This window comes from Conger conger, chromosome 6, assembly GCF_963514075.1.
Source record: "Conger conger chromosome 6, fConCon1.1, whole genome shotgun sequence".
NCBI lineage: Eukaryota > Metazoa > Chordata > Actinopteri > Anguilliformes > Congridae > Conger > Conger conger.
In genome coordinates this window covers 50417409-50444763 of record NC_083765.1, presented here as the reverse complement: position 1 = coordinate 50444763, position 27355 = coordinate 50417409, and the positions used below count along the sequence as shown (strand labels likewise).

General features: G+C 42.7%; 1 protein-coding gene across 5 annotated transcripts in view; it reads left to right on the top strand.

The window, feature by feature from the left end:
- Window positions 1–24721, top strand: part of kcnc1a (potassium voltage-gated channel, Shaw-related subfamily, member 1a) — a 45498-nt gene extending 20777 nt beyond the window's left edge. Inside the window, exons 2-5 of one of the 5 annotated variants that reach the window (XM_061246028.1) lie at window positions 2422–3355; window positions 15196–15234; window positions 16038–16220; window positions 24611–24721. In XM_061246028.1, the coding sequence (XP_061102012.1) occupies window positions 2422–3355; window positions 15196–15234; window positions 16038–16220; window positions 24611–24714 (1260 nt within the window). In that variant the 3' untranslated portion in view covers window positions 24715–24721. Of the gene's footprint in view, window positions 1–2421; window positions 3356–15195; window positions 15235–16037; window positions 16221–17192; window positions 17331–22770; window positions 24049–24610 lie in introns of those variants that run through there. The other 4 variants (XM_061246030.1, XM_061246029.1, XM_061246031.1 and 1 more) reach the window with 4 other exon arrangements.
- Window positions 24722–27355: the final 2634 nt, after the last annotated feature.

The following is a 27355-nucleotide window of genomic DNA, read 5'->3' as shown; positions in this document are numbered from 1 at the left end:
GAAAAAATGAACTTTCATGTTATGTTAAGTCGCATCCATTTGTATAGGGAGCCAAAGTTTATCCAGCGAAAAAATCAACTTGATTACAAGGCAATTGAACTTCTATCCCTTTTGTGAACATAACATGATCCTGTACATATTGATTCTTGTAAATAATAAATCTGACCATTATACTGTAATGTGTTTTATCCTGCCCCAAATGACCTGCCATTGGAGTGCTGTGAGCTGCATAGGCAGCGAACAAGCAAAATCTTACTGGTGCTGACTGCGTGGTTATGTGACCACACCTCCATATGCGTCATCACTAAGTGACGTCATCACGTTGTTTATGTCATTTAAGTTCACGTTTTGGGACAGCTTTGTATTCAACAGCTGTAGAAAAACTCATGATAAGCTCTTCAAATTCACAAATGATCCTTGCTATAAAAAAACCTCTTATGCCTATGTCATCAAAAAAGTATTCAAAATTATAATGATTTGTGTGAAAGAAGCTTGGAGTAAAGAATTATTATTATTGTTATTATTTTTTTACCTTGCTCGCAAAATATGATAATTGCCTGCATTCTCTCTCCCAATCAACCTTTCAACCAATCAACCTTGTGAATTTACACTAAACAGTGAGCTGGTGGATCTCTTTAACGCCAATAAAAAGAGTCAATATGATCAACACAGAAATAGGATACGATACAGCTATGTTAAATGGTTCTACAATTTCAGCCTATTTCAAGTGACATATGCTGTCATTTGAAACTTTGTCTCGCTGTAACGACCACAGCCTCCAATTTTCTAGAAATGATGTGAGAAAAAAAGAAGGCCGTTTTTTATTAATTATTTTTAATTGAGGCTACATATAGCTAACTTGGCTATTAATAGCTAGCTAGCTAGCTAGTAATGTTAGCAGCAAAACCGATCAAATTAGCTAGCTGCCTAAATCTATATCTACCAATCTGTATTCGTAAAAACGACTGCATGTTGACTACATAGTAAAGTAAACTTTTTACTTCAAAGAAAAGTAGTCTTAATAATGTTTAGTATTAACATATTCCACATACAAAAACAAAGAACACTGTTAATTTCAATATAACTCAACATGATATTATTAATATCATTGCTGATCTGTCCGTGGAATCATGCGGAGTCTGCGCTCTTCCATGACGGCAGCTTGACAACATGGCAACAGCAACGAAGTGGGGAAACCACGTCGGTGTGTCACGTCTATCAGTGTCTGGCCAGTTACCTTACACTGTTTTTGTGTTTAGTGATTGTGTTAAACATGCAGTTATTTTAGTATGAGTAGTAATATTCTTTATTTCGGGACAATTACTTTTCAGAGTTTGTGTTTTTGGAAGAAATTCTAGCTGGTGCTTTGGGCTACAATAGCACCACTAACCGTTTCCCAGGTGGAGCTATAGCACCAGTAGCAACACCCATTCCAGCGCCGTTGATACCACTTTCGATAGATATATATTTGTAGTTTGTAGTTGATTCTTTTTAATGTTTAATTATCTTTAGGTATGTTAGTTATCTTAATGATTAAGGTTATGTAGTTACCCTTAGGTCACGTTTCTCTTACGGCAGCTACTTTAACTAGCTAACGTTGGCTAGCTAGCCAGAAATGTCTAGTGTTGCTTCCATCAGCTGGCTTGATAGCATCCAAGGTGATGAAAACCACTGTAAGTCAGGGCCTCACAGGGGTAGTCAGTAGGACGGGAGGTTTCCCTGCCATCGTTATTTCCTCGCTCGATTCAACCGTTTTGATAGGTCGTTTTATTGGTTGGCTAAATGCCTTATTTAATCCCTTTCTCGTTTTCGCCTTCCTCATCTGGGGTGTATCCCTTGGCTCTAGGGATTCTCCCAGAAAATATTAGTGGTTATCTCAGGTAACTTTTAGAACCCACCTTGGTCATGTTTAGGCCTCCAACCACGCTCCCTTGCATTGGCATCAGAAATCCCACACAGGGACTTGTCTATGTAAGGTACAAGTATACATTTTTACTAGAAACCCACAGAGTTGGCAAACATAAACATACTGTTGTGTTTGTCGTGTTATTTTGATTATTTTCCTTTGACATTGTATGTTCTCTAAGGTGGTTGTAAACTATCTGTAATTATTGAGGAATGGTTATTGAACTGGTTATTGTCCCAAATACTAGCATGTTAAATAAACAAATGTGACACTAATAACCTTCTATAAGATGCAGTTCCTTTCTGAAACAATTAAATACGTATCTGTGCTTATGCACCGCTGATTAGTGATTACATTTCGCAAAAGGAAATTCTGGCTTGTTGTTGTCTTGGAAACTCACTTGCTTTCTGATGCTGCATCCACAATGCTGGTTAGAGCTTTGGAGGACTACTTAATGTACTGTGACCCTCTTAATGAACCCTCTCTCTCTTTCTCTCTCTCTTTTCCCTTCCCAGTGGGTAGCATTTGCATCGCTCTTCTTCATCCTGGTGTCCATCACCACGTTCTGCCTGGAGACCCACGAGGCCTTCAACCCCATCACCAATCGCACGGAGACGGAGGTGGTGGAGAACGGCACCGTCGAGCGCGTATTCCAGGAGACGGAGACGGTGGTTTACCTCACGTACATCGAGGGCGTGTGCGTGGTGTGGTTCACCTTTGAGTTCCTCATGCGCATCACCTTCTGTCCGGACAAGCTGGAGTTCATCCGAAACACGCTGAACATCATCGACTTTGTGGCCATCCTGCCCTTCTACCTGGAGGTGGGGCTGAGCGGCCTGTCTTCCAAAGCTGCCAAGGACGTGCTGGGGTTCCTGCGCGTGGTGCGGTTCGTGCGCATCCTGCGCATCTTCAAACTGACGAGGCACTTCGTGGGTCTGCGGGTGCTGGGCCACACCCTGAGGGCCAGCACCAACGAGTTCCTGCTGCTCATCATCTTCCTCGCCCTGGGCGTGCTCATCTTCGCCACCATGATCTACTACGCTGAGCGCATCGGCGCCAAGCCCAACGACCCGCGGGCCAGCGAGCACACGCACTTCAAGAACATCCCCATTGGGTTCTGGTGGGCCGTGGTGACCATGACCACCCTGGGCTATGGGGACATGTACCCCCAGACGTGGTCGGGAATGCTGGTGGGTGCCCTGTGCGCGCTCGCTGGAGTGTTGACCATTGCCATGCCTGTTCCTGTCATTGTTAACAACTTTGGAATGTACTACTCATTGGCGATGGCTAAACAGAAGCTACCAAAGAAAAAAAACAAGCATATCCCACGGGCCCCTCAACTTGGCTCCCCTAATTACTGTAAGTCGAGTGTAAACTCGCCACATCACAGCACACAGAGCGACACGTGCCCCCTGGCACAAGAAGAGATATTAGAAATAAACAGATCAGGTAGGAAACCTCTGAGAGGTATGTCCATCTGATTATAAAAACAGAATATCCCCCCCCAACCGATCACCACTAATCACCAATGACACCCCCCTTCCCGCAAGCCATTACGCACCATGGTCTACACAGCACCTGAATGATCCCCTTCACACCCACACACTTCAACTCATTCCCCACCCTCCAGGCTGCTCTTCCCACGTGCCCCCCACATCGCTCCCTCCCACCCTGCCAGTGTGAAGCCACACACTCGGTGTTCTGATAGAGGAACATTGCAGCACGTTCATCCAATGGCATACCACCCCGTGACCCATGCCCCTCTCAAATTTCACCTACCGCCTTCCTGTACCCCTGTAACAGTACGCACCACACCCTTACAATACTGTCTATAAACTGTTAATGCTGTATTTAAACCTTCCCTTATAAATGTTTTCCATTTTTGCCTGTAGTGCAGACTGTCGAAAGAGAGCCTAAGTTTAAAACCATTTATGCATCCTGGTCACGATAATGCATTTCTGTATTGACTCATTATGATGCAGAAGAAACAGTCATTACAGTCCCATGCATAGATGTATCATGTATTACTTAACTTAGAGAGTCTTGTGTTTTATGCAAATGGTTTAATGGTTTCTTGGGCAGAAAGATGGTTATACTACAGACATCCCACCTCTCCCTGAAGGTCCGGGAGTCTCACAGAATTTAGCACCGGCTCGTTGATACCTGGGCGCAGGCAGAAGTGAACTTTAGAAATGTGCAATATCCTGTCGCAAATTGACAGACAATCACAAATTAAGGAACTGAAACGTGCAGGAACAAATGGGAACCGTTTATAGGAAATACGTTCACTTGACAGCACTTTTCCATTAGCAACCTAATATAATTTTCCAAAATTTGTGCCCATCTTCGCAAAATTGCTCTTAACTATAATGAATACCCAGATAATTTAGCATTAAAAAGAAATATATATATATATTTCAGATTTTTCCCTTTTTCTCCCAATATGGTAGCTAATCTGATCCAATTAGAGTTAGTGTTAGACACCCTGTCCCTCGACGGCCCGAAGGAGAGCGACACGCCTTCTTCAAGCAGTCTCGTCTCATGCTCGTGGCCGTGATTCCGAGTCACCCGAGGTGTTTTATTGTGCGGCGATCAGCTCACCCTGCCAAGTCCTTCCCTCTGGATGCCGCACCACGTGAGCCGGCCAAACTTTTGGAATCGAACCCCGGTCCCTGGTGTGCAACTGCAGCAAACTGCGTATACTGCAGGACATGACGTTACACTGCATGACAGGAGTCAATGTAGAATACTATACATCTTATGACTCCCTCAGTGCTGGGAAATGTATTGATCACATTAAGCTGATGTGCTGGCCGGAAACCGTCCCTCTATGTCGCTGACCGGTACTAGCAACGACATGGGGCACAAATAAACTGTTTTCCCCTAAGCAGTACCTCTAACTGTCTTCACCACAAACCCAATTTCTGTTTGCCGTCACCTCCTCCACCCCCACATCACTTAGGAGGCAACCAAAATCACCTGTGGAACAGAGGTGTGTCCCGCTGCCTGACGTCACAGCAGCATGTGCCAAAACAACTGTATATACTGTATATATTTCTTTAAATATTTCTTGAACAGTAAAGAAATCAATTTACAGGCAAAACAATAAGCTTGCCGAGCATCATGACAGAGCGCTGGTGTAAGTTTGGGATCGCTGCCTTGCTGCAGGATGAAGCACTGTCCAATGAGTTTGAGGGAATCTGATTAAACTTCAGCACGTTACATTATCAAAGAGCACAAGTGAGCCAGAGCCTGTGGCTGCCATACATGCCCAAACCGTTACACCCCCCACCACCGTATTCTGCAGATGAGGGGGGTTTACTTTTACACAGTTTACTCAGGCTTTTCATCTTGCCATCACTCTGACACAAGTCAATGAGTGAAACAATGAAGATGTTACAGTGCAAACTGTTAGCTCTAGATTTGAGGGTGTTTACATTGTGTGATCTGTGCAAGAATTACAGGCTTTATTTTACATGCATATAGGACTGTAACAGCTAGTATCCGGGTTAAAGCAGTAAAGTAACATCGGCAAAGGTAGACGTTACTGGGTGGGGTTCAAGTATGAGCATCTCTACAACAGGTCCTGAATATAAACAGTTGAGCAGGGAATGTTATTGGTGATATCCAGTGGGCTCAAGAATTATTGACACCCTTAATAAAAATGAAGAAAAAAGGCTGCATATAATAAACAACATTGATAATGATGTACACTCCATGAGCACTGAGGTATTTATTAGACTTATTAAATCTTCTGCTCCTATAGCCTATCCTCTTAGAGGTTTGATGCGTTGTGTGTTCAGAGATGCCCTTCTGCATACCACTGTTGTAATATGTGGTTATTTGCATTACTGTCACCTTCCTGTCAGCTTCGACCAGTGTGGCCCTTCTCCTCTGACTTCATGATTGGCTGATTAACAATTAGCATTAACAAGTTGGGGTACAGGTCTACCTAATAAAGTGCTCAGTGAGTGTATATTTTCTGTTCAAACATACCGGCAAACTATATACTTTTATATCAATACCTTTACTCTCATGTTTCAATGTTTTTTTATTGAGTAATCTCGTTTTTATGAAAACCTCAGGTGTCAAAAATATTAGCACCCTGAAAGATTATTGTAAATAAAATCAAACAGTGAAATTGGCAATACAATTTAACTTTCATTTAGTTAATTTCTGTCTAAAGGAGCTTTGTTGTGTCATTCCATCACTGTTTCAGTAGAGTATAAAAATGAGGTTACAAACATGCAAAATCGCATTGTCAACCATCAGCATGGGAAAAGCCAAATAACTGTCAATTCAGAAGACACAGATGGTAATTGACCACCAAGTCCGGTAATGGGTACAGGAAAATACATAAACAATTAAGCATACCACTTATGCACTATAAGGGCAAAAGGTGTAAAACATATGGAATGGTTGCCAGGAAACAGGAAGAGGATGCAAGTGCACATTATCCCCAGTGGACGGTAAGGAAGACGGTGAATGAGGCCATGAGTAACACCAGGATCACAGTTTAGGAATTGCAGAGATTGGGGTCACCAAGTCTAAAAAAACATACAGTGGCACCTCCATGCCAACAAACTTTGGAAGGGTGACACAAAGACAGCTCTTACTGAGCACAAACCTCTTACTTGAGTTTGCCAAACCTCATTGTAATTATGATGGGAAGAGAGTGCTATGGTCAGAGGAGACCAAAATTTAAAGGAGAATCACCTCATACCTACTGTCAAATATGGCAGAGGGTCATTGATTTGGAGATGGTTTGCTGCCAGTGGTCCGCTATTTAAGATCAATGGCACAATTAATTCAACAAAGTACCTGGAAATATTGGCAGAAAATACGGTTGTCTCTGCTAGGAAGCTGAGAGGACAATGCCATTGCCCAGAAGGACAATTACTCCAAGCATACATGAAATCCACACCGGTTCAGTAAGGAATAATCCACTCCGACGTGGTCACTACACGGTTTTAACACTGGATGCCGAGCATGTAATGACCACCCCGGAGTGGATTATTCATTACTTAAAACTGACCAATTGAGACAATGGACCGGACCCATCCGTTGTATAAGCGGTTTTAACGCACAATGCCAGGTTGCCTCTGCATCGTGTGTTAAAACTGCAATGACCACCTCGGAGTGCATTCCACTTATACCATGGCCTTTTACCAGAGATAAAAATATCAGCAGAAGTTGTCAATATTTTTGGCTAATTCACCCTCAAAATACAACTTTTTTTTGCTGCCACTAACTACTTCAGGCCATTAAGGTGGCTGCTGTTTCAGCATGTTGCTATGGTTACATATGTTGGTTAAGTTCTGATCAAATTAGTGAAGCTACACAGATGTGTAGAAGTCCGATATTGATTCTTTTTTATCTTGGTAAAATTCAAGGTTTTAAACAAGGATTAAATTGATTTCTTATTCGGAAATTCTTATTTGTAATTCCCGGTCCCAACTTAAATTTGTGTTGTAAGTGCTTATGCACATGAAGAAAATCGTGATTAATAAATAAAACCCCATTCGTATCACACTGCTGGCTTTTGGTCACTCCTTGGCAAAACTGCAGCGTATTAATTTAGAACAGTGATTAGGCTTAACCGGAACTACCTGCCAAACGTTCAAAGGATTATGCAAATTTTATCACCACCTAGCATCCAATCATAATTGAGTATTCACCCACACTGTGGTATAAGTCAAAACAACAACCATGTTCTGACCAGGTATCCCAAAGATATCAATGATTCTGAAAAGTTGCTGCATGGAGGAATGGTCAGAAATCCCTCCCATGTGTTCTCTAACCTTATCACAAATTATAGGAAAAATAATTTTTGGGGGAAATACATCATAATACATCAAATACATCAGCAGCTTTTGTGAAGTTTTTTAGGGGTGCCAATAATTCTGGAGCCCGCAGTATCTCTAAAGATAAGGTTACAGCCGTTGCTTGCTTTAACGCTAATTAGTTGTCACAGTCAGTTTGTCACGTTTAAGTCACAGGTTCTGGATAAAATCATGTCATCCTTTGATAAGTCGGCTGTCTCTTCTGTTCCCATGGAGGCCTGAGCTACAGCGGGAGCTCACACCTCTGCAGTCGCCATCTTCCTTCCCAACTCGCTGATATTCACAATTCCAAAACGAACTAATTACATCACTCTGCATCATCACATTGTTATAAATAGACACTTCACATTAGCCAACAACATTCACAGGCATGTTGCCCAGCAATCTTTTTCTTTCAGAAAAGAGAACAATACTGATTTCAAAGGAAGTGGACTGCCGCAAATATTTTCATTAATAGTGACTGCAATAGGCTGCATTCTCCGCACGTTTGGCATGTTCTGAGGCTATTGTTTATTTTTTATTGGTCATTTTTATACTAAGGAAGCGATTGGGGGGTGAGAAGCTGATTAGCCAACTATCCAATTACTTTTGGTCCCCTAAAATATGGGGGGACTATGTTTAAAAGTAGAAGTAATTCCTACACAGATCACCCAATATTGATGTAAATAGCTTCAAATGAAAGGTGATAGTCTGCACTTAATGTCAGTATTCATATTCTTATGATCTCATATTCTTCATTTCATTTCAAATGTAACATGCTGGAGGACATAAAATAAATACATTAAAAGACTCATGGCTGTCATCTTTGCCAGGGCTATTTGAAGTATTAAACTAGGTGTGCCAATAATCGTGGTACCTTTTTTGGGGGGTTTATTTAAATGAATCTTTAATAAATTACACTACAGTATGTTCGAGAATAAAGCTTATGTTTAGTTGACAGTATTTTTCAAGGGTGCCAATAATTTGGGATAATAATAATTCCTTGCATTTATATGGTGCTTCTCTCACTAGCTGGCCACTCAAAGCACTGATGAGGGGGAAACTCACCTCAACCACCACCAATGTGCAGCACCCACCTGGGTGATGCAACGGCAGCCATCTTGAACCAGAACTCTCACCACACATCCGCTGAGGTAGAGAGGGAGAGAACTTTTTTTTAGCCAAATAAATTAGGGGATGATTAGGTGGCAGGTTGAGTGAGGCCGCGGTTTAACATCTCATCCGAAAGACGGTGTCTCCTACAGCACTGTGTCCCCATCACTGTGCTGGGGCACTGGGATTTACTTGAACAGAGGGAAGATCGCCCCCTACTGGCCCACCAACACTAATTCCAGCAGCTTAGTTTTCCCAGGTTATTATATTATTACTCTAAGTCAGGGGTGTCAAACTCCAGTCCTGGAGGGCCGCAGTGTCTGCTGGTATTTGTGGTTTCCTTTCAATCAGCAGCCATTTAAGGCCTTGAGAACAAGGTGTGTGGACTCTTTAGCCAATTAAAGACTTAGAAATGTATGGAGTTTGACTGGAGTTTGACACCCCTGCTCTATGTTTTGTACCCAGCAGCCATACTTTACTTCCCACCCTCTCTAGTCCCTATAGCTGCTCTGTGGTCCTGGATTCCTGGTCCTGATCCGAGGTCAGAGACTTTAGGTGTGCCTGAGAAACTGCCCGTTTGAAAATCAATGTCTGGCAAAAGATCGGCAGAGATGATCTGGGGGACAATTTTAAAAGCTGCTATATTTTTTACAATAAGTCCAAGGTTAATCATTTATGAAAGTAGAGGTTTTGATGATGTATTTTTGCTGAAATTAATCATTTTTTTCACATTCTTCATGTAAGCTGAAAGCTGGGGACATCTACAGGGGAGGGCATTGTAAATGTTCCATTTAAATTACATGATGATATTAAGACGTTTTATCAAAATTCATAGTTTATCAATTAAAACAGATAATATATATATATTTTTTTATAAATGTGATTCCTATTTATGATTTTTATATTTTTTATTTATTTTTTATTAAGGAACAGTGAAAACATTTAATGTCAACTGCCCACCCACAGTAAGGAAGCACTTGAACACATCTATAATAACTGTAATTTCCACATGGCGAAATGTATAAAAAAAGATGTACTTTAACCACATGTGGTTAAATGTTTGATTACAAAAAAATTACTAAAATTAGAGACTACACAGCCAAATCAAGAAAAAAGAAAATCTGTTCCAAATGTTATGGAGCTCACGTATGTACATGGTTCTGCGGTCATGACAGGAGAAGACTCGATAATCGATAGTAATCGATAGCTTGGCCTCCTCATTCTCTGCATGTGTAGAATAAAATGGGCTCTAGCTTATTCCCAACAGCGAGCAACATCTTGGATTCAGACCCACAATGCGCTGGTCCCTTTGAGTTATCTCATTAATGGTAATATGAGCATAGAACTGCACAGTGATCAGTGAATAAGCTATTGAATGTCTTACTTAAGTGTTAACACTGCAGGCTGTTAACTAATAAGCCCCAGACTGTCTGCCCAGTCTTAGCCCCACTCTTCCATATCTTTAGGGTTTTTTTCCCATTTACCTTTGCTGAGTACAGTTATCTTTAGTTATATATTTAATCCTAGGGTATAGGGGTATTGAGAATAGGAGACTACATGTTCTTTTAGGCATTGGGATGTGCCCCATGTATTTACAGACAGTGTGTTTGGCCCTTGTATTTACAGACAGTGAGTCTGCCCATTGTATTTATAGTCAGTGTATTTGTCCGTTGTATTTACAGACAGTGCGTTCACATTAAATTGGCAGAAAATAAGTCATCTCCTATTACCAGGGGTGATATGCTGACCTGGTTTAAACACTCTTATAAATCAGTGTATTTCAGATGTGAAGTGGCGAGATAAGCTCCTCTTACTGTATTGCTGTAGAAGCTCTAAATTAGCTTCTGCTACTGAGTGCTGATGCTGGTGAGGTCCGTACTGTGAGGAAGTCTTCCGTCTTCGTGTGCAATAATATCTTTATGCTACGCTATTGTGATCCCTTGGGGGATTGGCCTGCCTGTTTTAACACCACAGGCTCATAGCTCATGCTAGTGCTTTTAGGTGAACAATTGTTACTTTGCACAATACAATACAATACAATGAATGAAATACCCCCTGAGCTATTCAGTGGACAGCAGTAGGCTCAGTGAGGACCAAGTGCAGTCTGTCCGAGGGGCCAGAATAGCTACAGTAAATAGACCCATTTTGATCAGATTGGTCAAAATGATTGGAACTGTTTCCCTTTTACCCCACTCTCACACATACGTGAATTCCTGTTTCAGCACTTTGCAGTGTTCGGAAATATTAGTCTCCCTGTCGCAGCACAGACAGAAAAAAAAACATTTTAGATGTAACGGATCAGTTCATACTGACATTGAGACAGCAGGGGGAGGCAACGCAACAAGAACAAGCGTCAATGTCTCTAACCGACCGCCACGGCTCAGAATTAGCCCAGCGAGAGGACAGCAGAATGTAAATTATGACATAAATCTGGACAATTGATCCTGCTCTGCTTTACATATTGCAATCTAGCGAACTCTGGTCTGAGGGGAGGACGCTGCTTTATCACGTTCCTACTCCCCTCCGTCTGGATTCATCTAATGTCTTATGTGTTGTATCACGTTCCCACCACCCTCCTTCTGGATTCATTTAATGTCTTATGTGTTGTATCACGTTCCCACCACCCTCCTTCTGGATTTATTCCGTGTCTTATATTTTTTCATTCAGCCGTCTCTCCCTTCAGCTCAGCCTTGTTGCCATGGCAACAGTGCTGGAACCGCGGCGTAATGGGATTCTAACAAGCCGCACAGCCGATCACAAGTTTACGCTTCCATTCTCGTCACGCCACCATCGCCACCGTGCTCTGCAGCGCTGGCACTTCCTGTCTCCCTCTCGTGCATACGTACACACACACGCACACACATACGCACACACACGCACGCACACGCACGCACACACACGCACACACACGCACACACACGCACGCCTGCAAAATAACACACACTGTCTGCTACTTTAAACTAACACAAGATCACCCACATTACATTACATTACATTACATTTGGCAGACGCTCTTATCCAGAGCGATGTACAGTTGATTGATTAGACTAAGCAGGAGACAATCCTCCCCTGGAGCAATGCAGGGTTAAGGGCCTTGCTCAAGGGCCCAACGGCTGTACGGATCTTATTGTGGCTACACCGAGATTAGAACCACCGACCTTGCGGGTCCCAGTCATTTACCTTAACCACTACGCTACAGGCCACCCCCTGTAGCCACCCACAAAGTCACCAAATCTTTAAATGATAATAAAAGGTATGGCAGTAGTACAGAGCACAGAAACCAGGCATCTATCGGTGTGATTACATCACCACCACATTATGTATCTGGACGTGTTTCCCTTCTTCCTGATTTTGACCACCCATCTCTGTCCATATGCTCAAGGCATCACCCGTGTGCTTATTGGTTTTGCTATAAGGCTCTTTTAATTAGCATGTCTTCCGCTGCTTTGAAAGTGTCCTTCACACAGATGAAAGACAGCTAGCGCAAATAAAGGTCTGTCTATATAGAAGGTATCTGACCCAAGCTGCCAGATCCACCTTAACCGCTGGATCGATCCATCTGCCCTTAGCTACGCTCTTCTCATTGTAATATTGTGCCAAATGCTTGTAAATGTTGGAGGGATCAAATAATAAATATTAATATATTATGTTAGTAAGTTATGAAATTAAATAGATATAAAAAATAAAATCTGTGATGTGTCAGAAATGCAACAGCTACGAACCAACAAACAAATATATAGAATTTAAACTACATAACAATTAATTTAATTATTTGCTTGATATGCATGTAAATCTGTAAATTTCTTTATTTGATGCTGGATTTTACTATTTGAGAAGGTGGTACTCCGGGGCCCTAATAATATTTTGTAACTGCCGGGGTGCACCGTTTTCGCCAGGCACTTACATAAGAGACAGGCCCCTATTGAGACCAGCGTGCATTTATGGTAAATGACTGCACATCGTTGTTTCATTATTTTTCTTTTTTTGTGACCAAGTCAAATATTTACTCTTACTTCCCCAAAAAAAGGATAGCACCAATGACTATTTTATAGTGAGGTAGATAATGTCCTCAAAGGATTATCAGGGCAGTATAAAAATACAAACTGTGCCAAATGCAAATTCTTAAATAACAGAGCTCTGCCAAACAGCCTACACAAGAATGGCGAAAGTGAATCTTTTTATTTTTTTAACTATTGTTTCAGGCTTGTACTGCTTACAATCCTAAAAACAGGCTAAAAAGCAAAACAGATACAAGGTTAAAATGTGAAAGACAGCAAGAACAGCACAGTCAGGTAGAACAGACATGAGCTTAAAAGGGTAAAAACAGCAAGAACAGCACAGACAGGCAGAACAGACATGAGCTTAAAAGGGTAAAAACAGCAAGAACAGCACAGACAGGCAGAACAGACACAAGGGAAGATCATACAGAGGGGTGTAACACAAACAAACTTACAAACAAGGCAAAGGACGAGTTAAGGATAACTGATATTGAAAAGGTGAGTCTTGAGATGAGATTTGTGAATGGCAATAGTCTCTGCTTCCCTGAGGTACGCTTGCTCCCCACAGAGAGTGAGCAGACACAGAGAAAGCTCTGTTTCCCGGTTTGAGTGTACTTATAACTGAGAAAAGGGTCATATGATGCACAGGTGCTCAGATGAGTGTGTTTATAACAGTGAAAGGGGTTATTTGATTTACAGGTGTTCAGATGAGTGTGCTTATAACAGTGAAATGGGTTCTAGAATTTACAGGTGCTCAGATGAGTGTGTTTATAACAGAGAAAAGGGCCCTATGATATACAGGTGCTCAGGTCAGTGTTTGTAACAGAGAAAAGGGTCCTTGCATTTACCTTCCCTGACCTAATGATGTCAGCATAGTAGGAAGATCTAGAGCCATGGCAAGAGCTGTAAGATGGTCTTTGTAAGCTTGGGTATGTACCTCCATACCTCCTCTATTCTTTAGGCGGCGTCCAGGTGCTTTGAATGAGCGGAGCTCAGGAGTAAACCAGGGGCAGAGAGAAGTGAGAGTGAGTGAGAGAAGGAGACTTACAGTATATCGCTATCAGTCATTCGTAACATTATTAACATGATTTTAGGACAGGCCGCTTCAGCACAGTGGACTCTCTCTCTGATTAATCCGACGGATTCCCTGAACAGTGAAGAAGAAGCTTCCGGAAAGGCAGAGCGGCGCTGGTAATGAGAGGAGTCGCCTATGCTGTGCACAACTGTGTCAGTGATTGGAGCTCTATTTTTAAGCACACGCTGCATAGCAACTGTGTCTGGAGAAGCTCCATAGTGCTGGGCGGCGGGCAGAGGAATGCGCTAAAACAGGGAATTCACCCAACGACAATATCGCAAGGGAAAAGGATGAACAGAGCTGCCTAACACTAGTGAGCTGAGCGTGTTCCCAGATCACAACAATCGATCCCAAATGATTACACAGCGTGTTAAGCCTGTCATGAAAGCTCACTCCAGACTGTCAGCCAGAACATGTGTCAGAATCAAACATTCAAAGGGCCAGTGAGACGGTATCACTCGCCCTCCATTCTCTCCTGCATCTGTGCTTAGTGCCACTGGTGATCCCGGGCGAGATTGATGCCGGTATAGTGAGGCATTCCTCTTCAGGTGTGCTGCTTTGACAGTCAGCGGCCTCCGGGGCTTCCAGTTGGTTGAGTTAATTTTGGGAATGTCATGTCCTGCTAACACCCTTTCCCTGGCCTGGCCACAACATGTGAGAGAACAGTGTCATAGCTGCTGGTCTGAAAAAAAAAAAAAACAGGTTTGCCAAGCCACTCTGATTCCACTTGTGATGGCTGCCGTATGTATACAGTACATTTTCAAGATTCCTTAAATAATGAGTCACTATAGAAGAACAGTGTTACTGTTGTGGAGGGATATCTTTCATTCACTCTTCGGAATAGCTGCTGCAAGGCTGTGAACAACGTTAATTGTATTCAAGATGGGTACAAAAATGCTTGATAGCTATCCACTATCAAGATGAAGGGGGGATGTGCAAGTATAACTTACACACATACACAAATCCCAGGCCTTACTGTCCATTTCCCCAAGGTACTTTACATTGCATTAAATTATTGTCATTTGGCAGACTCTTATCTAGAGTAACTTACAATAAAGTGCAAATCATAACCAGGGACAAATGCGCTGAAAACCCTAGAGGGAAGTGTGGTTCCGAGTGCTAGAGTGATCCCATCGATAAAACCTTGAACCATTGCAGAACAATTAACTGACCAAGTAGCAATATCACAGTTAGACCACAAATAAAAAATAATTAAACACAAGTTCTTTACTTTACTTTCCTCTAGCAGCACCCGATTTGTCTTCTCTGTTTGATCAATAGGCCGTGAATTCATCCAGGTCAACAGAGCCCTGCAGGCAGGTAAAGTGTTTTATCATTGTCAAAATTGAGATTGCTTTCTTCTCCGCTTTCTCTACCAGCCTTTTCTTTGCATAAAATAATGTAATAATGTTTGCAAGAAGTAATATAAGTTCAGATCCCCCTCCCACCGTCATATCCTACTCCTACCCTACATTGCTGCTCCAATAAGCATCCCTTGCTGATAATACTCTCTTGACAGTATTGGCTGATCATGTGGACACATAAGATGTTGCTTACCACCTTCTACATTCCAAAAGAATTAGAAGAATCTTATGAAGGTCCACTCTTGTCTTGTTTTTTCTGCTCTATGTTTTTAATTTTTTGCCTTGAAAACATTTATGAGGGAGAGGTTTGGAAATTATTTTAAAAATAAATTGAACAATTTTTAGAATGTATAATCTGTTTAGAAATGCTGTATGCTAAAGGAATGGGGAAGCTTAAAGAAAAAAATTGGATAGCAGATTGAGAATGGTAATGTGTTTTTGATTTGATGCATTCATGTACAGGTATTGGATGGTAGGAATGGGGTTTGGGGGAGATGGGCATTAGTCTTGGGGGGCTTTTGGGGGTTGGAGAAGGGCGGTGGGCGTTAACTTTATTCAGAACATTGGATGAATGTGCCACTAATGTTGTTCTTCTATTCAGACCACACCCCCCCCCCCCCCCCTGCATCAGCAGATACGGCCATCTCCTCCAAACCTCCCCTCTCCTTAGCTGCAGGTCACAGCAGGAAACATGCAAAGAAACTAAATGCTCGGTCTCCCGCGTTGGACAGCCTCTCACTTGTGCTTATATGTTTGAAGATTCCAAAGTGAATGGGGAGGCAGCTAAGGCGGCGTTGGCCAATGAAGACTGCCCTCATATAGACCAGGCCGTATCGCCTGAGGACGGGCAGGCCTTTAGCCCGAACGACAGAAGCGAGCAGCCCTGCTTCCTCGTTGCCACGGGCGACAGGCGAGGCCACACAGGGGGAAGAGTGAGGAAGGGTATGTAAACAGCACCCCTGACCACAAGCCTTGTCCCAAAAAAAGAAAAAAACAGGCAAAAAAACTGGGCTCACGAGAAACAGCTGCCACCCACCGGCAGACTGTGAGCAGACAGGAGGACACGGTCACACAAAAAAAACTATGAAACAGCACATCAGCGGCCCATCACACCCCTCCCTGCACAGAGTCCCCTTTCCCCACTTCTGAAGCCCTGTCCAAACACCTCATCATATCCCCCACTGTCAGAAGCCCCCGCCCCACCCCCAACACACACACACACACTCACACAGCCCCCAGTACACTGCCCTGTCCACACATACCTTACAGAGATCTGCATTCTGGTTTGATGTTCTAACACAGGGCAACACCTCTCTCTCTCTCCCTCCCCCAGCGCATGCCCTGAGCTGGTTTTTTTCTCAGCTCTTGTGTGATCTCTTGGATGGTGTACTGCACGGTGTACATCTCCTGGACAACGCCCCCCCCCCCTCCCCGCCCCCCTCCCCGCCCCCCTCCCCTCCCCCTCCCCCACTACCGCACGTCTCATTTTTTACTCAACCCAGGTCTGAGACTGTAGAGAGAGAACAATCCATCATTCTTTATTTATCTTTTTTTTCCCAAACATATGGCCTGAAAGATATAAATATATATATATATATATGCAAATGCTGGCCTTGTTCTTTTATGATTTCCTAGAGAAACCCTTTTACTCATTGCATGATCCCTCCCCTTATGCCTAACCCCTTCCACATCACTGTCTCACCGAACAGACTGTCCACATCTGCCACGGGGTGTCTTTCGGTTAACCTCAGTCCTTTCCCACAATGCAGGCGGACAGACAGCCTGTGGACCAACCTTAACCTTACTTTTTTTCTTTTTCTTTGTTGTTTGTTTGTTTTTTCCTGTTTCCCCCGATGTTTGTTTGTTTCTTCCTCTTTTATTCCTCCCATGTCCTCGTTCCACTTTGCCCCATAGCCTGTCCCTCCCTCGGGAGGCCCCTGGGGGAGGCTGGCCCCCCGGTCGGCCCTCAGGTGTACCCCCTGCTGCAGCTAGGCTGGGTACGGTGCCAAGAGGACAGCTGTGCCAGGCTCACACACTGATGCCCCTCCCACCCTACATCCAGACTGCCCCCAGTCCTGAGACCCCTCTCGCACCCGCCCCACGCCACTGCAGGCCTCGTAGCTTGGGCTCGCCCCACAGCCCCGCAACCACACGAGGCCCCAAGCGGGTGTGACAGCGCTAGGCACTGTCCTCCTTTAACCACACGAGAAACCACACGCAAGAGGATATGTTCACTTCCCCCAAAAAAGTGAGTGAGGAGAACATCACCTCCTCCTTGTCCCCTGCTTGTCACACGTCAGTGTGTGTCACCAGGTGGAAATTTTGCACATTGTTGTTGCACATTTTGCACACTCTGCAGTTTAGCTCACGGCACTTTGCAGAGAAGCTGTGCTGCAGTCAGTGACGTCCAATCCGCACAGGAATTAAAAGCCCCCTGCAGCCACGTAGACTGCATCTCCTACACCCAGACTCACAGACACACGGCTCACTGTGTCTAAAGACCTAGACATCTGGCAGGAAATTGAGGAACTCAATTTGGGGTGATATCACTGCAACCCAGTCCTTTAAAATCCATGCGACTATAGCAAGGTTAGTGAAGATCTACCAAAGCTATGCCACAGCAAGGGGTGGGAAGGTCGTGCTGTCCTGGATTAGGCACCACTTCTGACTGACGGGGGAGAGGAAAGCCTCCTTCCCTGTGTTCAACAAGACATAAACACGTCTCTGTCCCCTACCCTGGCCCAGGACTCAACCAGATATGCAGATTCATAGAGGTTCACATTGCTATCAGCTACCAGCACAACGCATTCCAAACAGGTCCCCTGCTGCAATCTGCTGATGAAAACCTTCCAAATGCTACAACAAATAAGTCCAATAAAGAACAACGTTTAAAGTAGAATATATTGAAACATCTGCAAGCTTGCTGTCTCTACACTGAACTGAAATTCCCTGTGACTCTTCTTTCATGCTAAGCATGTTTTAATTTTTTTTTTTTTATCCCAACAAAAGGCCACCAACCCTGCAAACCACATGTCCTAATTCCCCCATCACCATTCCTGAACCCTGCAAACTTCACACGAACCAGTCACTACCACACGGCCCCTCCTGTGCGTCCGCGTGCTACGATGTCACCCTCACGCTGCCACCCACCCACGATGTTTACCAAATTATAGATTTAATGATTCCCAAACACAAATACGGACTCTGAAAATCAATTTGCTGAAGTTGTAATATTGACATTTGTTATTAATGTAGTCTGCATTCAAACTGTAAGGAATAAAAAAACATTGCTACAGAATATTGATGGCCCAGATTTAGGGATCAAATTTGAATAGAAAAAAAAAAAACACATGTTATATGTCTACCTATGTACGTGTGTATGTGTGTACGTATGTGTCCGTTTGACTGTGTGCGTGTGTGTGCCCACAATATTATGTGAATCAACTGTTCTGTGCATGTCCTCAGGCACTTGTTTTACCAAATGATGCATGCGGTTTCCTGCTCTTGCGTGGTATCAGGGAGGTGACGTAGAGTGGCACACTCTGATGTATGGGCCAGTCAGGCTGCCTATCCACTGAGATAAACCGCTCAGCAGCGTCCATGAGCAGACCACATACAAAAAGGTGTGTTACTCTGATACGCGTAGTTACATGAACTTTACATTCTGCATGCGGTACTCTAGCTGTGTCCAATATGGAGTTCTGAATTGAGACTCAGGGTGGCAGCATAACAGCCAAGGGTGGGGTCCAGATCCTCCTTAATTCAGACAACAATGGAAGTGAATGAATTTGTGAATTTGTTGTATTTTAATTCATTTCTTGAATTGAAAAGCTTAAAGGCATACTATGTAGGGTTCCTTTCCTTACTTCTGAGTATCTGTTGCAGCGACATAGTGTAGATTTGTGTATCTGTTGCAGCGATATAGTGTAGATTTGTGTATCTGTTGCTGCAACATATTGTAGTGTGCTGTCGTACATGATCTGCGTAGTAAAAAATATAGTATACGGCATAGTAGTGTTTTGGTTGATTCTAATTGCTGGAATGACCTCTATTGCCTAGCTAACGATAGCTAGCTGCCGCACATGAACCGAGAGGAGCATATTGGAATCTTATTCTCCAAGCTTAAGTATTGTTACTTAAAAATACTAAAATACAGGACCCATAGCAAACTATTGAGCCATCATGGCCAGCAGCTGCCAAGCATTACTGAATTTATTTAGCCAATAATGGCAGCTAGCTAACTTTACCGAATGCTGATCAGCCACTTGGTTAGCGGTTAGCCACCAAGAGGACCCTATCGCACTGTCGTGTGGTAGTAGCCAATCCATACAGGTTTCGTCCTGTGTCTTCTATTGGCCACATGCTTTTCAGATATACCGTTGCTCAGAAGGCCACGCCCAGAAATGCCCTGTGCACGCTTTAAAATAACAAATACAGGTAGACAAGCAAGGCAGAATGGAACACAGATACAGACTGCCAGTGCGTCATATTAATGACTTTGCATGGCTGTTTTATTATATTTTCATGGTAAAAATCCTGCATAGTATGCCTTTAAATTCTTGTTTCTGGAACAATCACGAAACACGGCAACCAATGTCTCTTAAAACAACTCTTACGAAAATATATGGAGTCTGCTTATGAATACAGCTTCAAACGGGTAACTCAAACGCTTGCCAACCTGACTTGATTTCCTAACGATGCCCCCTTTGACACCAGGTATGCCTCTTGTCACCATGATACCACACTGTGCATGCTTTAGAACCTCTTACACAGAGAATGCATGGGAGATGGCGCTGCTGAATTGGCTACAATGTTTGTTTTTGATCGGTAATGATGACAAAAGAGAAAATGGGACATAGCGAAAGAGATGCCTATTCTGATATTGATCCAGGGCTGCCCTGTCCTCAAACGCATTTCTCTTCAAACGAATGTTAGAGGAAAGGTCTCAGGGCCTTAGCAGCATTGCTGCCATGGTTGGAAAGGCCCATCCTGCACCGTCCCGTCCATTCTGGAGCATGGATCAGTAGTACAGAACGGACTCTCTGCCCCCCTCCTCCTCCCTCCCCCCTGCCGCCCACAGCAGCCCCTAACCACCTTGTGTCGCATCAGTTTGTCCCATTCCTGTTAACTTTCCCATTTCAGCTTTTACTCCCTGTTTAATCTATGTAGATTGTTTGTTATGTCTCCCCGAAACCTTTTAAAAAAAAAAATAGGAAAAGACAAAGATTGTGATATAGAAAACCTAATTTGATGTGCTAACCTTGAGTACACGTAGCTTGCTCACAGTCTGGTCTCAGAGACCAATCTCACACACACACACATGAATACGTGGTGGGTGGGGCTTGAATGAACAGGCTCTCCCCAGAAGAAGGGGGCGGGGCCTCTTCTGCTACAGGTCAGGGCTTTAGATGAGATGAGCCCAAAACACGTCTGTTCTTCAGAGCCATGGTCCTACTTTCCAGGAAAAAAAACGAATAATCCAGTCAACGTCATGCCTGAAAAATGTGCAGAAAAGCAGAGGGCATGTGCGTTTCTTCAGCATTGGTCCTTTATTTAGGCGGGCTCATTATTCATGTTTCTTTTGCAGATCCAAGCATCTCTGTTCTCCCACCTCTTCCTCTCTCTTTGTCCCTGTTGTTCTACACTGTCAATGTCATTCCTAAAATCACACACACGCACATAAACACTGTACTGTGCAGACGTCTTGGGCATGTGTGAAAAACTTCAAGCAAAGATACTTTCAAAAATAATAAAATCAACAGATTTCAATATGGAAAATAAATATAACTATAAAGCAGTAAACAGTTAAAACCGATATTTGTTGTGATCAATTGTCTTTAAAACGGCATCAATTATCTTAGGTGTACTGGCCTACAGTTTCAAAAGAAAATCGGCTGGTTGGTTGTTCCAAACATAGAAATTACAACAGTTCTTCTGCAGACTTTGGTGGTCTCTCTTGCTTCTGGCTCTCCCAGTTTTTATCTGGAAGTTGTCTATTCCTTAATGTTTCTATTTAATTTAAACAAAGATTTCTCTGGAACATTTATTTTGTTTTGTTTCGTAGAATACAGAAAAAAACAAAAACATCTAGGGTGCCTAAGACTTTTACACAGCACTATGTACACTTATTTCCAGTAGGAAATTCTGAGTACAATGCTCCCCTTATCCAAGCACCATCCTTTCATTTTTATTTCTTCATTTGTATTGTTCTTTCTTCACTTTCAACTTTTTCAGTATGGACCTACCTATCGACCTATAATGCTCCCCTCTGTGTGAGTGCTCTGGGAGGATGTGTGATATCCAGGCTGGGTGTGTGATGTTCAGGCTGAGTGTGTGATATCCAGGCTGGGTGTGTGATGTTCAGGCTGGGTGTGTGATGTCCAGGCTGGGTGTGTGATGTTCAGGCTGGGTGTGTGATGTCCAGGCTGGGTGTGTGATGTTCAGGCTGGGTGTGTGATGTCCAGGTTGGGTGTGTGATGTTCAGGCTGGGTGTGTGATGTTTAGGCTGGGTGTGTGATGTTCAGGCTGGGTGTGTGATGTCCAGGTTGGGTGTGTGATGTTCAGGCTGGGTGTGTGATGTTTAGGCTGGGTGTGTGATGTTCAGGCTGGGTGTGTGATATCCAGGCTGGGTGTGTGATGTTGAGGAGGGGTGCTAGCTGGGTGTGTGATGTTCAGGAGGAGCACAGGCTGGGTGTGTGATGTTCTGGAGGAGCACAGGCTGGGTGTGTGATGTCCAGGAGGGGTGCTAGCTGGGTGTGTGATGTCCAGGCTGGGTGTGTGATGTTCAGGAGGAGCACAGGCTGGGTGTGTGATGTTCAGGAGGAGCACAGGCTGGGTGTGTAATGTTCAGGCTTGGGGTGTGATGTCCAGGCTGGGTGTGTGATGTTCAGGCTGGGTGTGTGGTGTTCTGGCTGGGTGTGTGGTGTCCAGGCTGGGTGTGTGATGTCCAGGCTGGGTGTGTGATATTCAGGCTGGGTGTGTGATGTTCAGGCTGGGTGTGTGATGCTCTGGCTGGGTGTGTGGTGTCCAGGCTGGGTGTGTGATGTTCAGGCTGGGTGTGTGATGTTCAGGCTGGGTGTGTGGTGTTCTGGCTGGGTGTGTGGTATCCAGGCTGGGTGTGTGATGTCCAGGCTGGGTGTATGATATTCAGGATGGGTGTGTGATGTTCAGGCTGGGTGTGTGATGCTCTGGCTGGGTGTGTGGTGTTGCATGGGGGAGCTTGGCTGCGGAAAGGAACAGGCTCATCTGCATGCGCACCATTCTTACCCAACAGCTCTCCTCAGTGCTTGGTCTCTCTTCCTTTTTCTCTCTGAGTATGTCCCTCTGTCTCATCCTCATGTGTTGATTTTGTGAACCAAAAGACAACATTTTTAAACAACTGTACAGGGTTGTTGTGCCCTACTCTTTTTCTGTTGTCTTGCAACCATTCTAAAATGATTCAATGAACGTGACTGGCTGACACTCAGCAAACGCCCTGTATTCTCTACCACAGATGCCTGTAAAGAGGAAACAGTCCTAGTTAAGTATATGCAAGCAGAGGCTCTCAAAGTGACCTGACGGGGGCCTGATATTGTCTTAAAGGTGGACATTACTTAAGCATCCTTGATTCCACAATGGATGAAATACACAAATGGGATTTGGGGGTTGGACAGACAGTGTGTGAGAGAGGGAAAAGCAGTGAGACAGAGACAAAGGGACGGAGGACAACATTGGATGTCTCTAATCTCACTCCAAATGGTGTAAACTTTTTTTTTCTAAAATGTAAAGAAAATGAAAGCAGAAGATGATATCAAACCTTTTGTGAAAATGTGGTTTTCAGATGTGGATTTTTTTTCCCAAGAAAGGACCATACAAAGACAACAGAAGACTCGATGTGAAGAAGACAATGGGGCTATTTTTGCAGCCAAAATAAAAACAAGGAATAAACATAATAAGCAAAGAGTAACAGTAACTGTTAATCATGGTAATAATACCGATATTGTCATCAGATAATGACAACTGTAGAATTCTATCTGTTCATTTAGCATGAGTTGCATGGTGAATTACAAAAAAAAAGAAAAAATGTCATCCTGATGAATATCTGTAAGAAAAAAAAAAAAAATTCTTCCCAAAGCTCCTTACTGTTACATAACTTTTAGCCAAAATATAAGAGAACAGGAAATAGTGTCATTTTCCCTTAATTTGGTCAGCCAGTTATTTGGTCTTTCCTCCAGTCATTTATCTTCTGTTGATGGACACATTTAAATGAGGCAGCTCTGGTCATATTGACTACCGCCTTTCATTTTAGAAACATACTTGAGAAATCCAGAAAAAAAAAGTTCTCAGTGTAGTTTAATAAGCAAATTAATTTAGACTTTGTTTCTGTTGGCATGCTTGTGACCCTGGAACGTATAAAAAAAAAATCTGCTGGGCAAAAAACTTTATTTTTTATGGTATAATTATTGGTGTTTAGATCCCATGTGGAAACATGCAGTGCGACGTTGTTCATATCACATATTAAGTATTGACTTTTAACAGTGTTATTTTTAAAGGACATTTTTAAAAGAGCTAAAAACTGGATGTCCTACTTTAAAAGTTGGGAGAGAACAAACGTGGCTAACTCTCTAACTCAAATGTTAAGTCATGAAAAAACAACAAAAAGAAAAAACACGAGAGCATTGTATGCAATTTAGTACTTGGGGGGAAGTGAATGCATGCACAATGTTATGCAAGATAAGTAATTAAATAAAATAAAAGATACTAGCATGAAATAAATTTTTTATCAAACCTGCATTTGGAGTCTGCTTTATTTGAAGGAAAGTTAATTTTTTCCTTTCTGCCCTCTAGTGTATCTTGCTTTTTGATCTTGCAGTTAACAAAAGTAGAGGTCAAAGAGAAGGTCATTGAAGGGACTGAAAAAGAGGGAAAAATGGGTTGCAGTTCTAGTGGCCAAGATTGGCACAGAATCAGCATGAGAAAAACCGCACAACGCAGCATGGTGACAACTTACATAACATCTGACTTTTCTCTGACGCATGATTAAATACAATGGCAAACTTACGTCAAACTAAGATCTATATATATATATATATATATATATGTATAATGTATATATTTGCATAGACGAATGATGCATCAGCTGAGCATGGATATTGCATGGTAAACCATATTTACCATGGGAAACTAACGGAGCGCATTTTCTCTGGCTTTAACTCTGGAAACATGTCTCATCTTGCTCCCCTCCACTTGCACTTTAGAGACGCCATCCGCCATCCCGTCACTGACCGCCTCAGTCCCGGCTGGGTAATAACGCTCTTGTTGTTGTTGTTTTCTTCTTCTTTATATGTTTATAGAGCCCCATCGACTGGGCCGCCGCAGACAACCCACAGAATCAGTATGTGTCATGAACCGCGGTGTCCCGACCACAGTGTGCATGAACCATAGAGCCCCCACCTGATAACGCTGTAGTCTGTTTGTGTACATAGATGAGTGGCGTGGAGAGGGCGCGGGCAGAGACGACGTCCCTGCCGCCAGCTCCGCATACCTGCCGCACAGAAGAAGCTTTGTTGTCCTGCCTTGTGTACTTGTGCGTTCTGTAACTGTGACTTTGTTATAATTGGTGTAGTGTGTATGTGTGTGTGTGTGTGTTGTAAATATACTTATTTTGTGTTTGTGTTGTCCAGCCCCATGTGACTCTTTAAATGGTTCACGGTTCAAGGGTTTAACATGTCTGTAAATGTTTTTTTGTTGTTGTTTTTTTTTTTTTTTTTTTTGTCATTTTATGTCTTTTCCCCTCTCCAGTGATAACGATCACCAAATATTCCCAAACTGTGTTTCGCCAAGGGGAGCAATATAAGACATATTGCTGTATTTTTTTCTTTGTACTGTAATTGATACATCTGGGTTGCCTTTGGCTGTGTTTGCACCTGTAAACTTTTACATTCCTCTCGGTAGATTGGAGGGCTCTGAAATGCTTCACTTCTGTCTTGAAAGTTCCAAAGCATTGTTTCTGATGTAAAACTGGGACAGCGCACATCTACACACGTTGAGTCCACCTGCTGTTCTGAAATTACATATTCTCAGAATCAAAGGAGGGCATTGTCAACTTAAAAAGAGTACCTTTAAGAGAATGCAAAGGAAGATGATTAGGTCCCAAATTTCATATTTGTCCATTTGATTGATTTGTAGTAATATAAGTCAAGAATTACATTGGAATCAGAAGACCATCAAGCTGCCTGTTTTATGTTGGATAGGTTGCCAGGTTGAGGATATGAGGACAGTGCAGTTTGTAAGTATGTGAACCGTGGTACAATATCTGTTCTTTTGGCTCTGTACTCCAGAACATTGTATTTGAAATGAGACTTAAGAATGAGTCTTGAAATGAATATTAAGTTAAAGTGCAGACTGCCACCTTTAATTTGAGGCTATTTACATCCATACTGGGAAATCTGTCTTGGAATCACATCCCTTGTCATACAAAGTCCCTACATTTTAAGGGGTAATTGGACAGTTGGCATCTCAGCTGTTTCTGATTAGTCAGGTGTATTCATTCACTTCCTTGGCACATGTTTAAGAAAGCTTTCAGTGTCTAGTCTTGATTCTGGGCTTTTGATGACCTTTGGAGTCTGTTATTGTCTGTTATTGGTGTTTGTCAACATGAGGCCAAGAGTTGTGCCAATGAGATAGCCATTAGGGCGGGGTTTCACCAAGAAGAATTACATTAAGCACAGTTTAGAAATAATCAAGGATTTGTTGATTGAGGTTTTATTTAAATTCAAGTTCTGTTGCACCACTTAATTTTAAGTGTTGCTTAACAAATCTGCGAATAACATCTTGAACTGCGATTAAACCTTGACCTGCGATTCATTTTCATTGTCCGGCATGATGGAGTAACGTAAACAAACCACAACAATGTTGCACAATTGAGACTAACCATTAGCATTAGGCTACATTTCATTCTCTTTTACAAGGAATGCAATGATTACAGACCTAGCTATGTTTAGTAAACAGCCATAGTGCTTGTGCAGGCAAATATATAAAAAAAAGTTACAGTTTGAGGTTTTGAGGCTAACTTGTTAACATTAGTGCTAGCCAGCTTGTGATAGCCAACAAGGAAAAATGTCATCCCAGCTAGTAATTTGTTCGTAGCTCTAGCTTGATGAAGGCTAGCAAAGTGCAGTTGGACTAGTTCAATTACACAGGCTAAATTACACCCAACGTGTTGCTAAAAACATTACATGGCATTGCTTCTTTGCTAGCAAGCTAACTAAAAACTTTGTCCAGCTAGCTATCTAGCTAGCTACATGTATGTTGACATTTGTAAACTCCAGCATTTGATAGCCTTGTGGTTTAACCCTGATTATTTTTTATCCAAGTTTAAAGTTTGGTGCAACTGGATTAATAGATAAACCTGGATTTAATCCAGGTTTAGGATTAATCATTTTTGGTGCAATCCGCCCTATGAGGCTGAGAAATAAGAAAAAACAGACAGAGACATAATAGAAAAAAAATGTTTGGATCATCATGAAGCGCTGGTATGTGTTTGGTATACCTTGCTGTGGAATAAACCAGTGTCTATCGTGCCAGATCTATAGCTCTGTAGATCTTTTTGTGATGTTTTTCTTCATCAGAGCTCATCAGTGCTCTCTTTCTTCTAAATCACATTCCAGTTGATTTTAGTAGGCCTATTGTTTTTATTGTTGCATATGTCTCTGACAGTTTTTTCTCATTTTTCAGCTTACTTTGACTGTCATTGACAAGAAGCATGTTGACAAATGCCAATAACACTCCAAAAGCAATCAAAAGCATATAATGAGGCCTTGACACTGAAAGCTTTCTTACCTGCAATAAGGGAGTGATTGAATACACCTGATTATTCAGGAACAGCTAAGAAGTCCTATTACTTTTGGTCCCCTAAAATGGGGTGGCTATGTATAGAAAGGGATGATCATTTCATTTCAAATGTAATGTGCTGGATTAGAGTTTCGGTATGGAGCATTGCTTATAGACTTGCATATTTTATGTCTGGAAACAAGTTAATTTTGTATCAAAATCATACAAATTAATCAATTATAATTTGTATTCTTACACTCACCGGG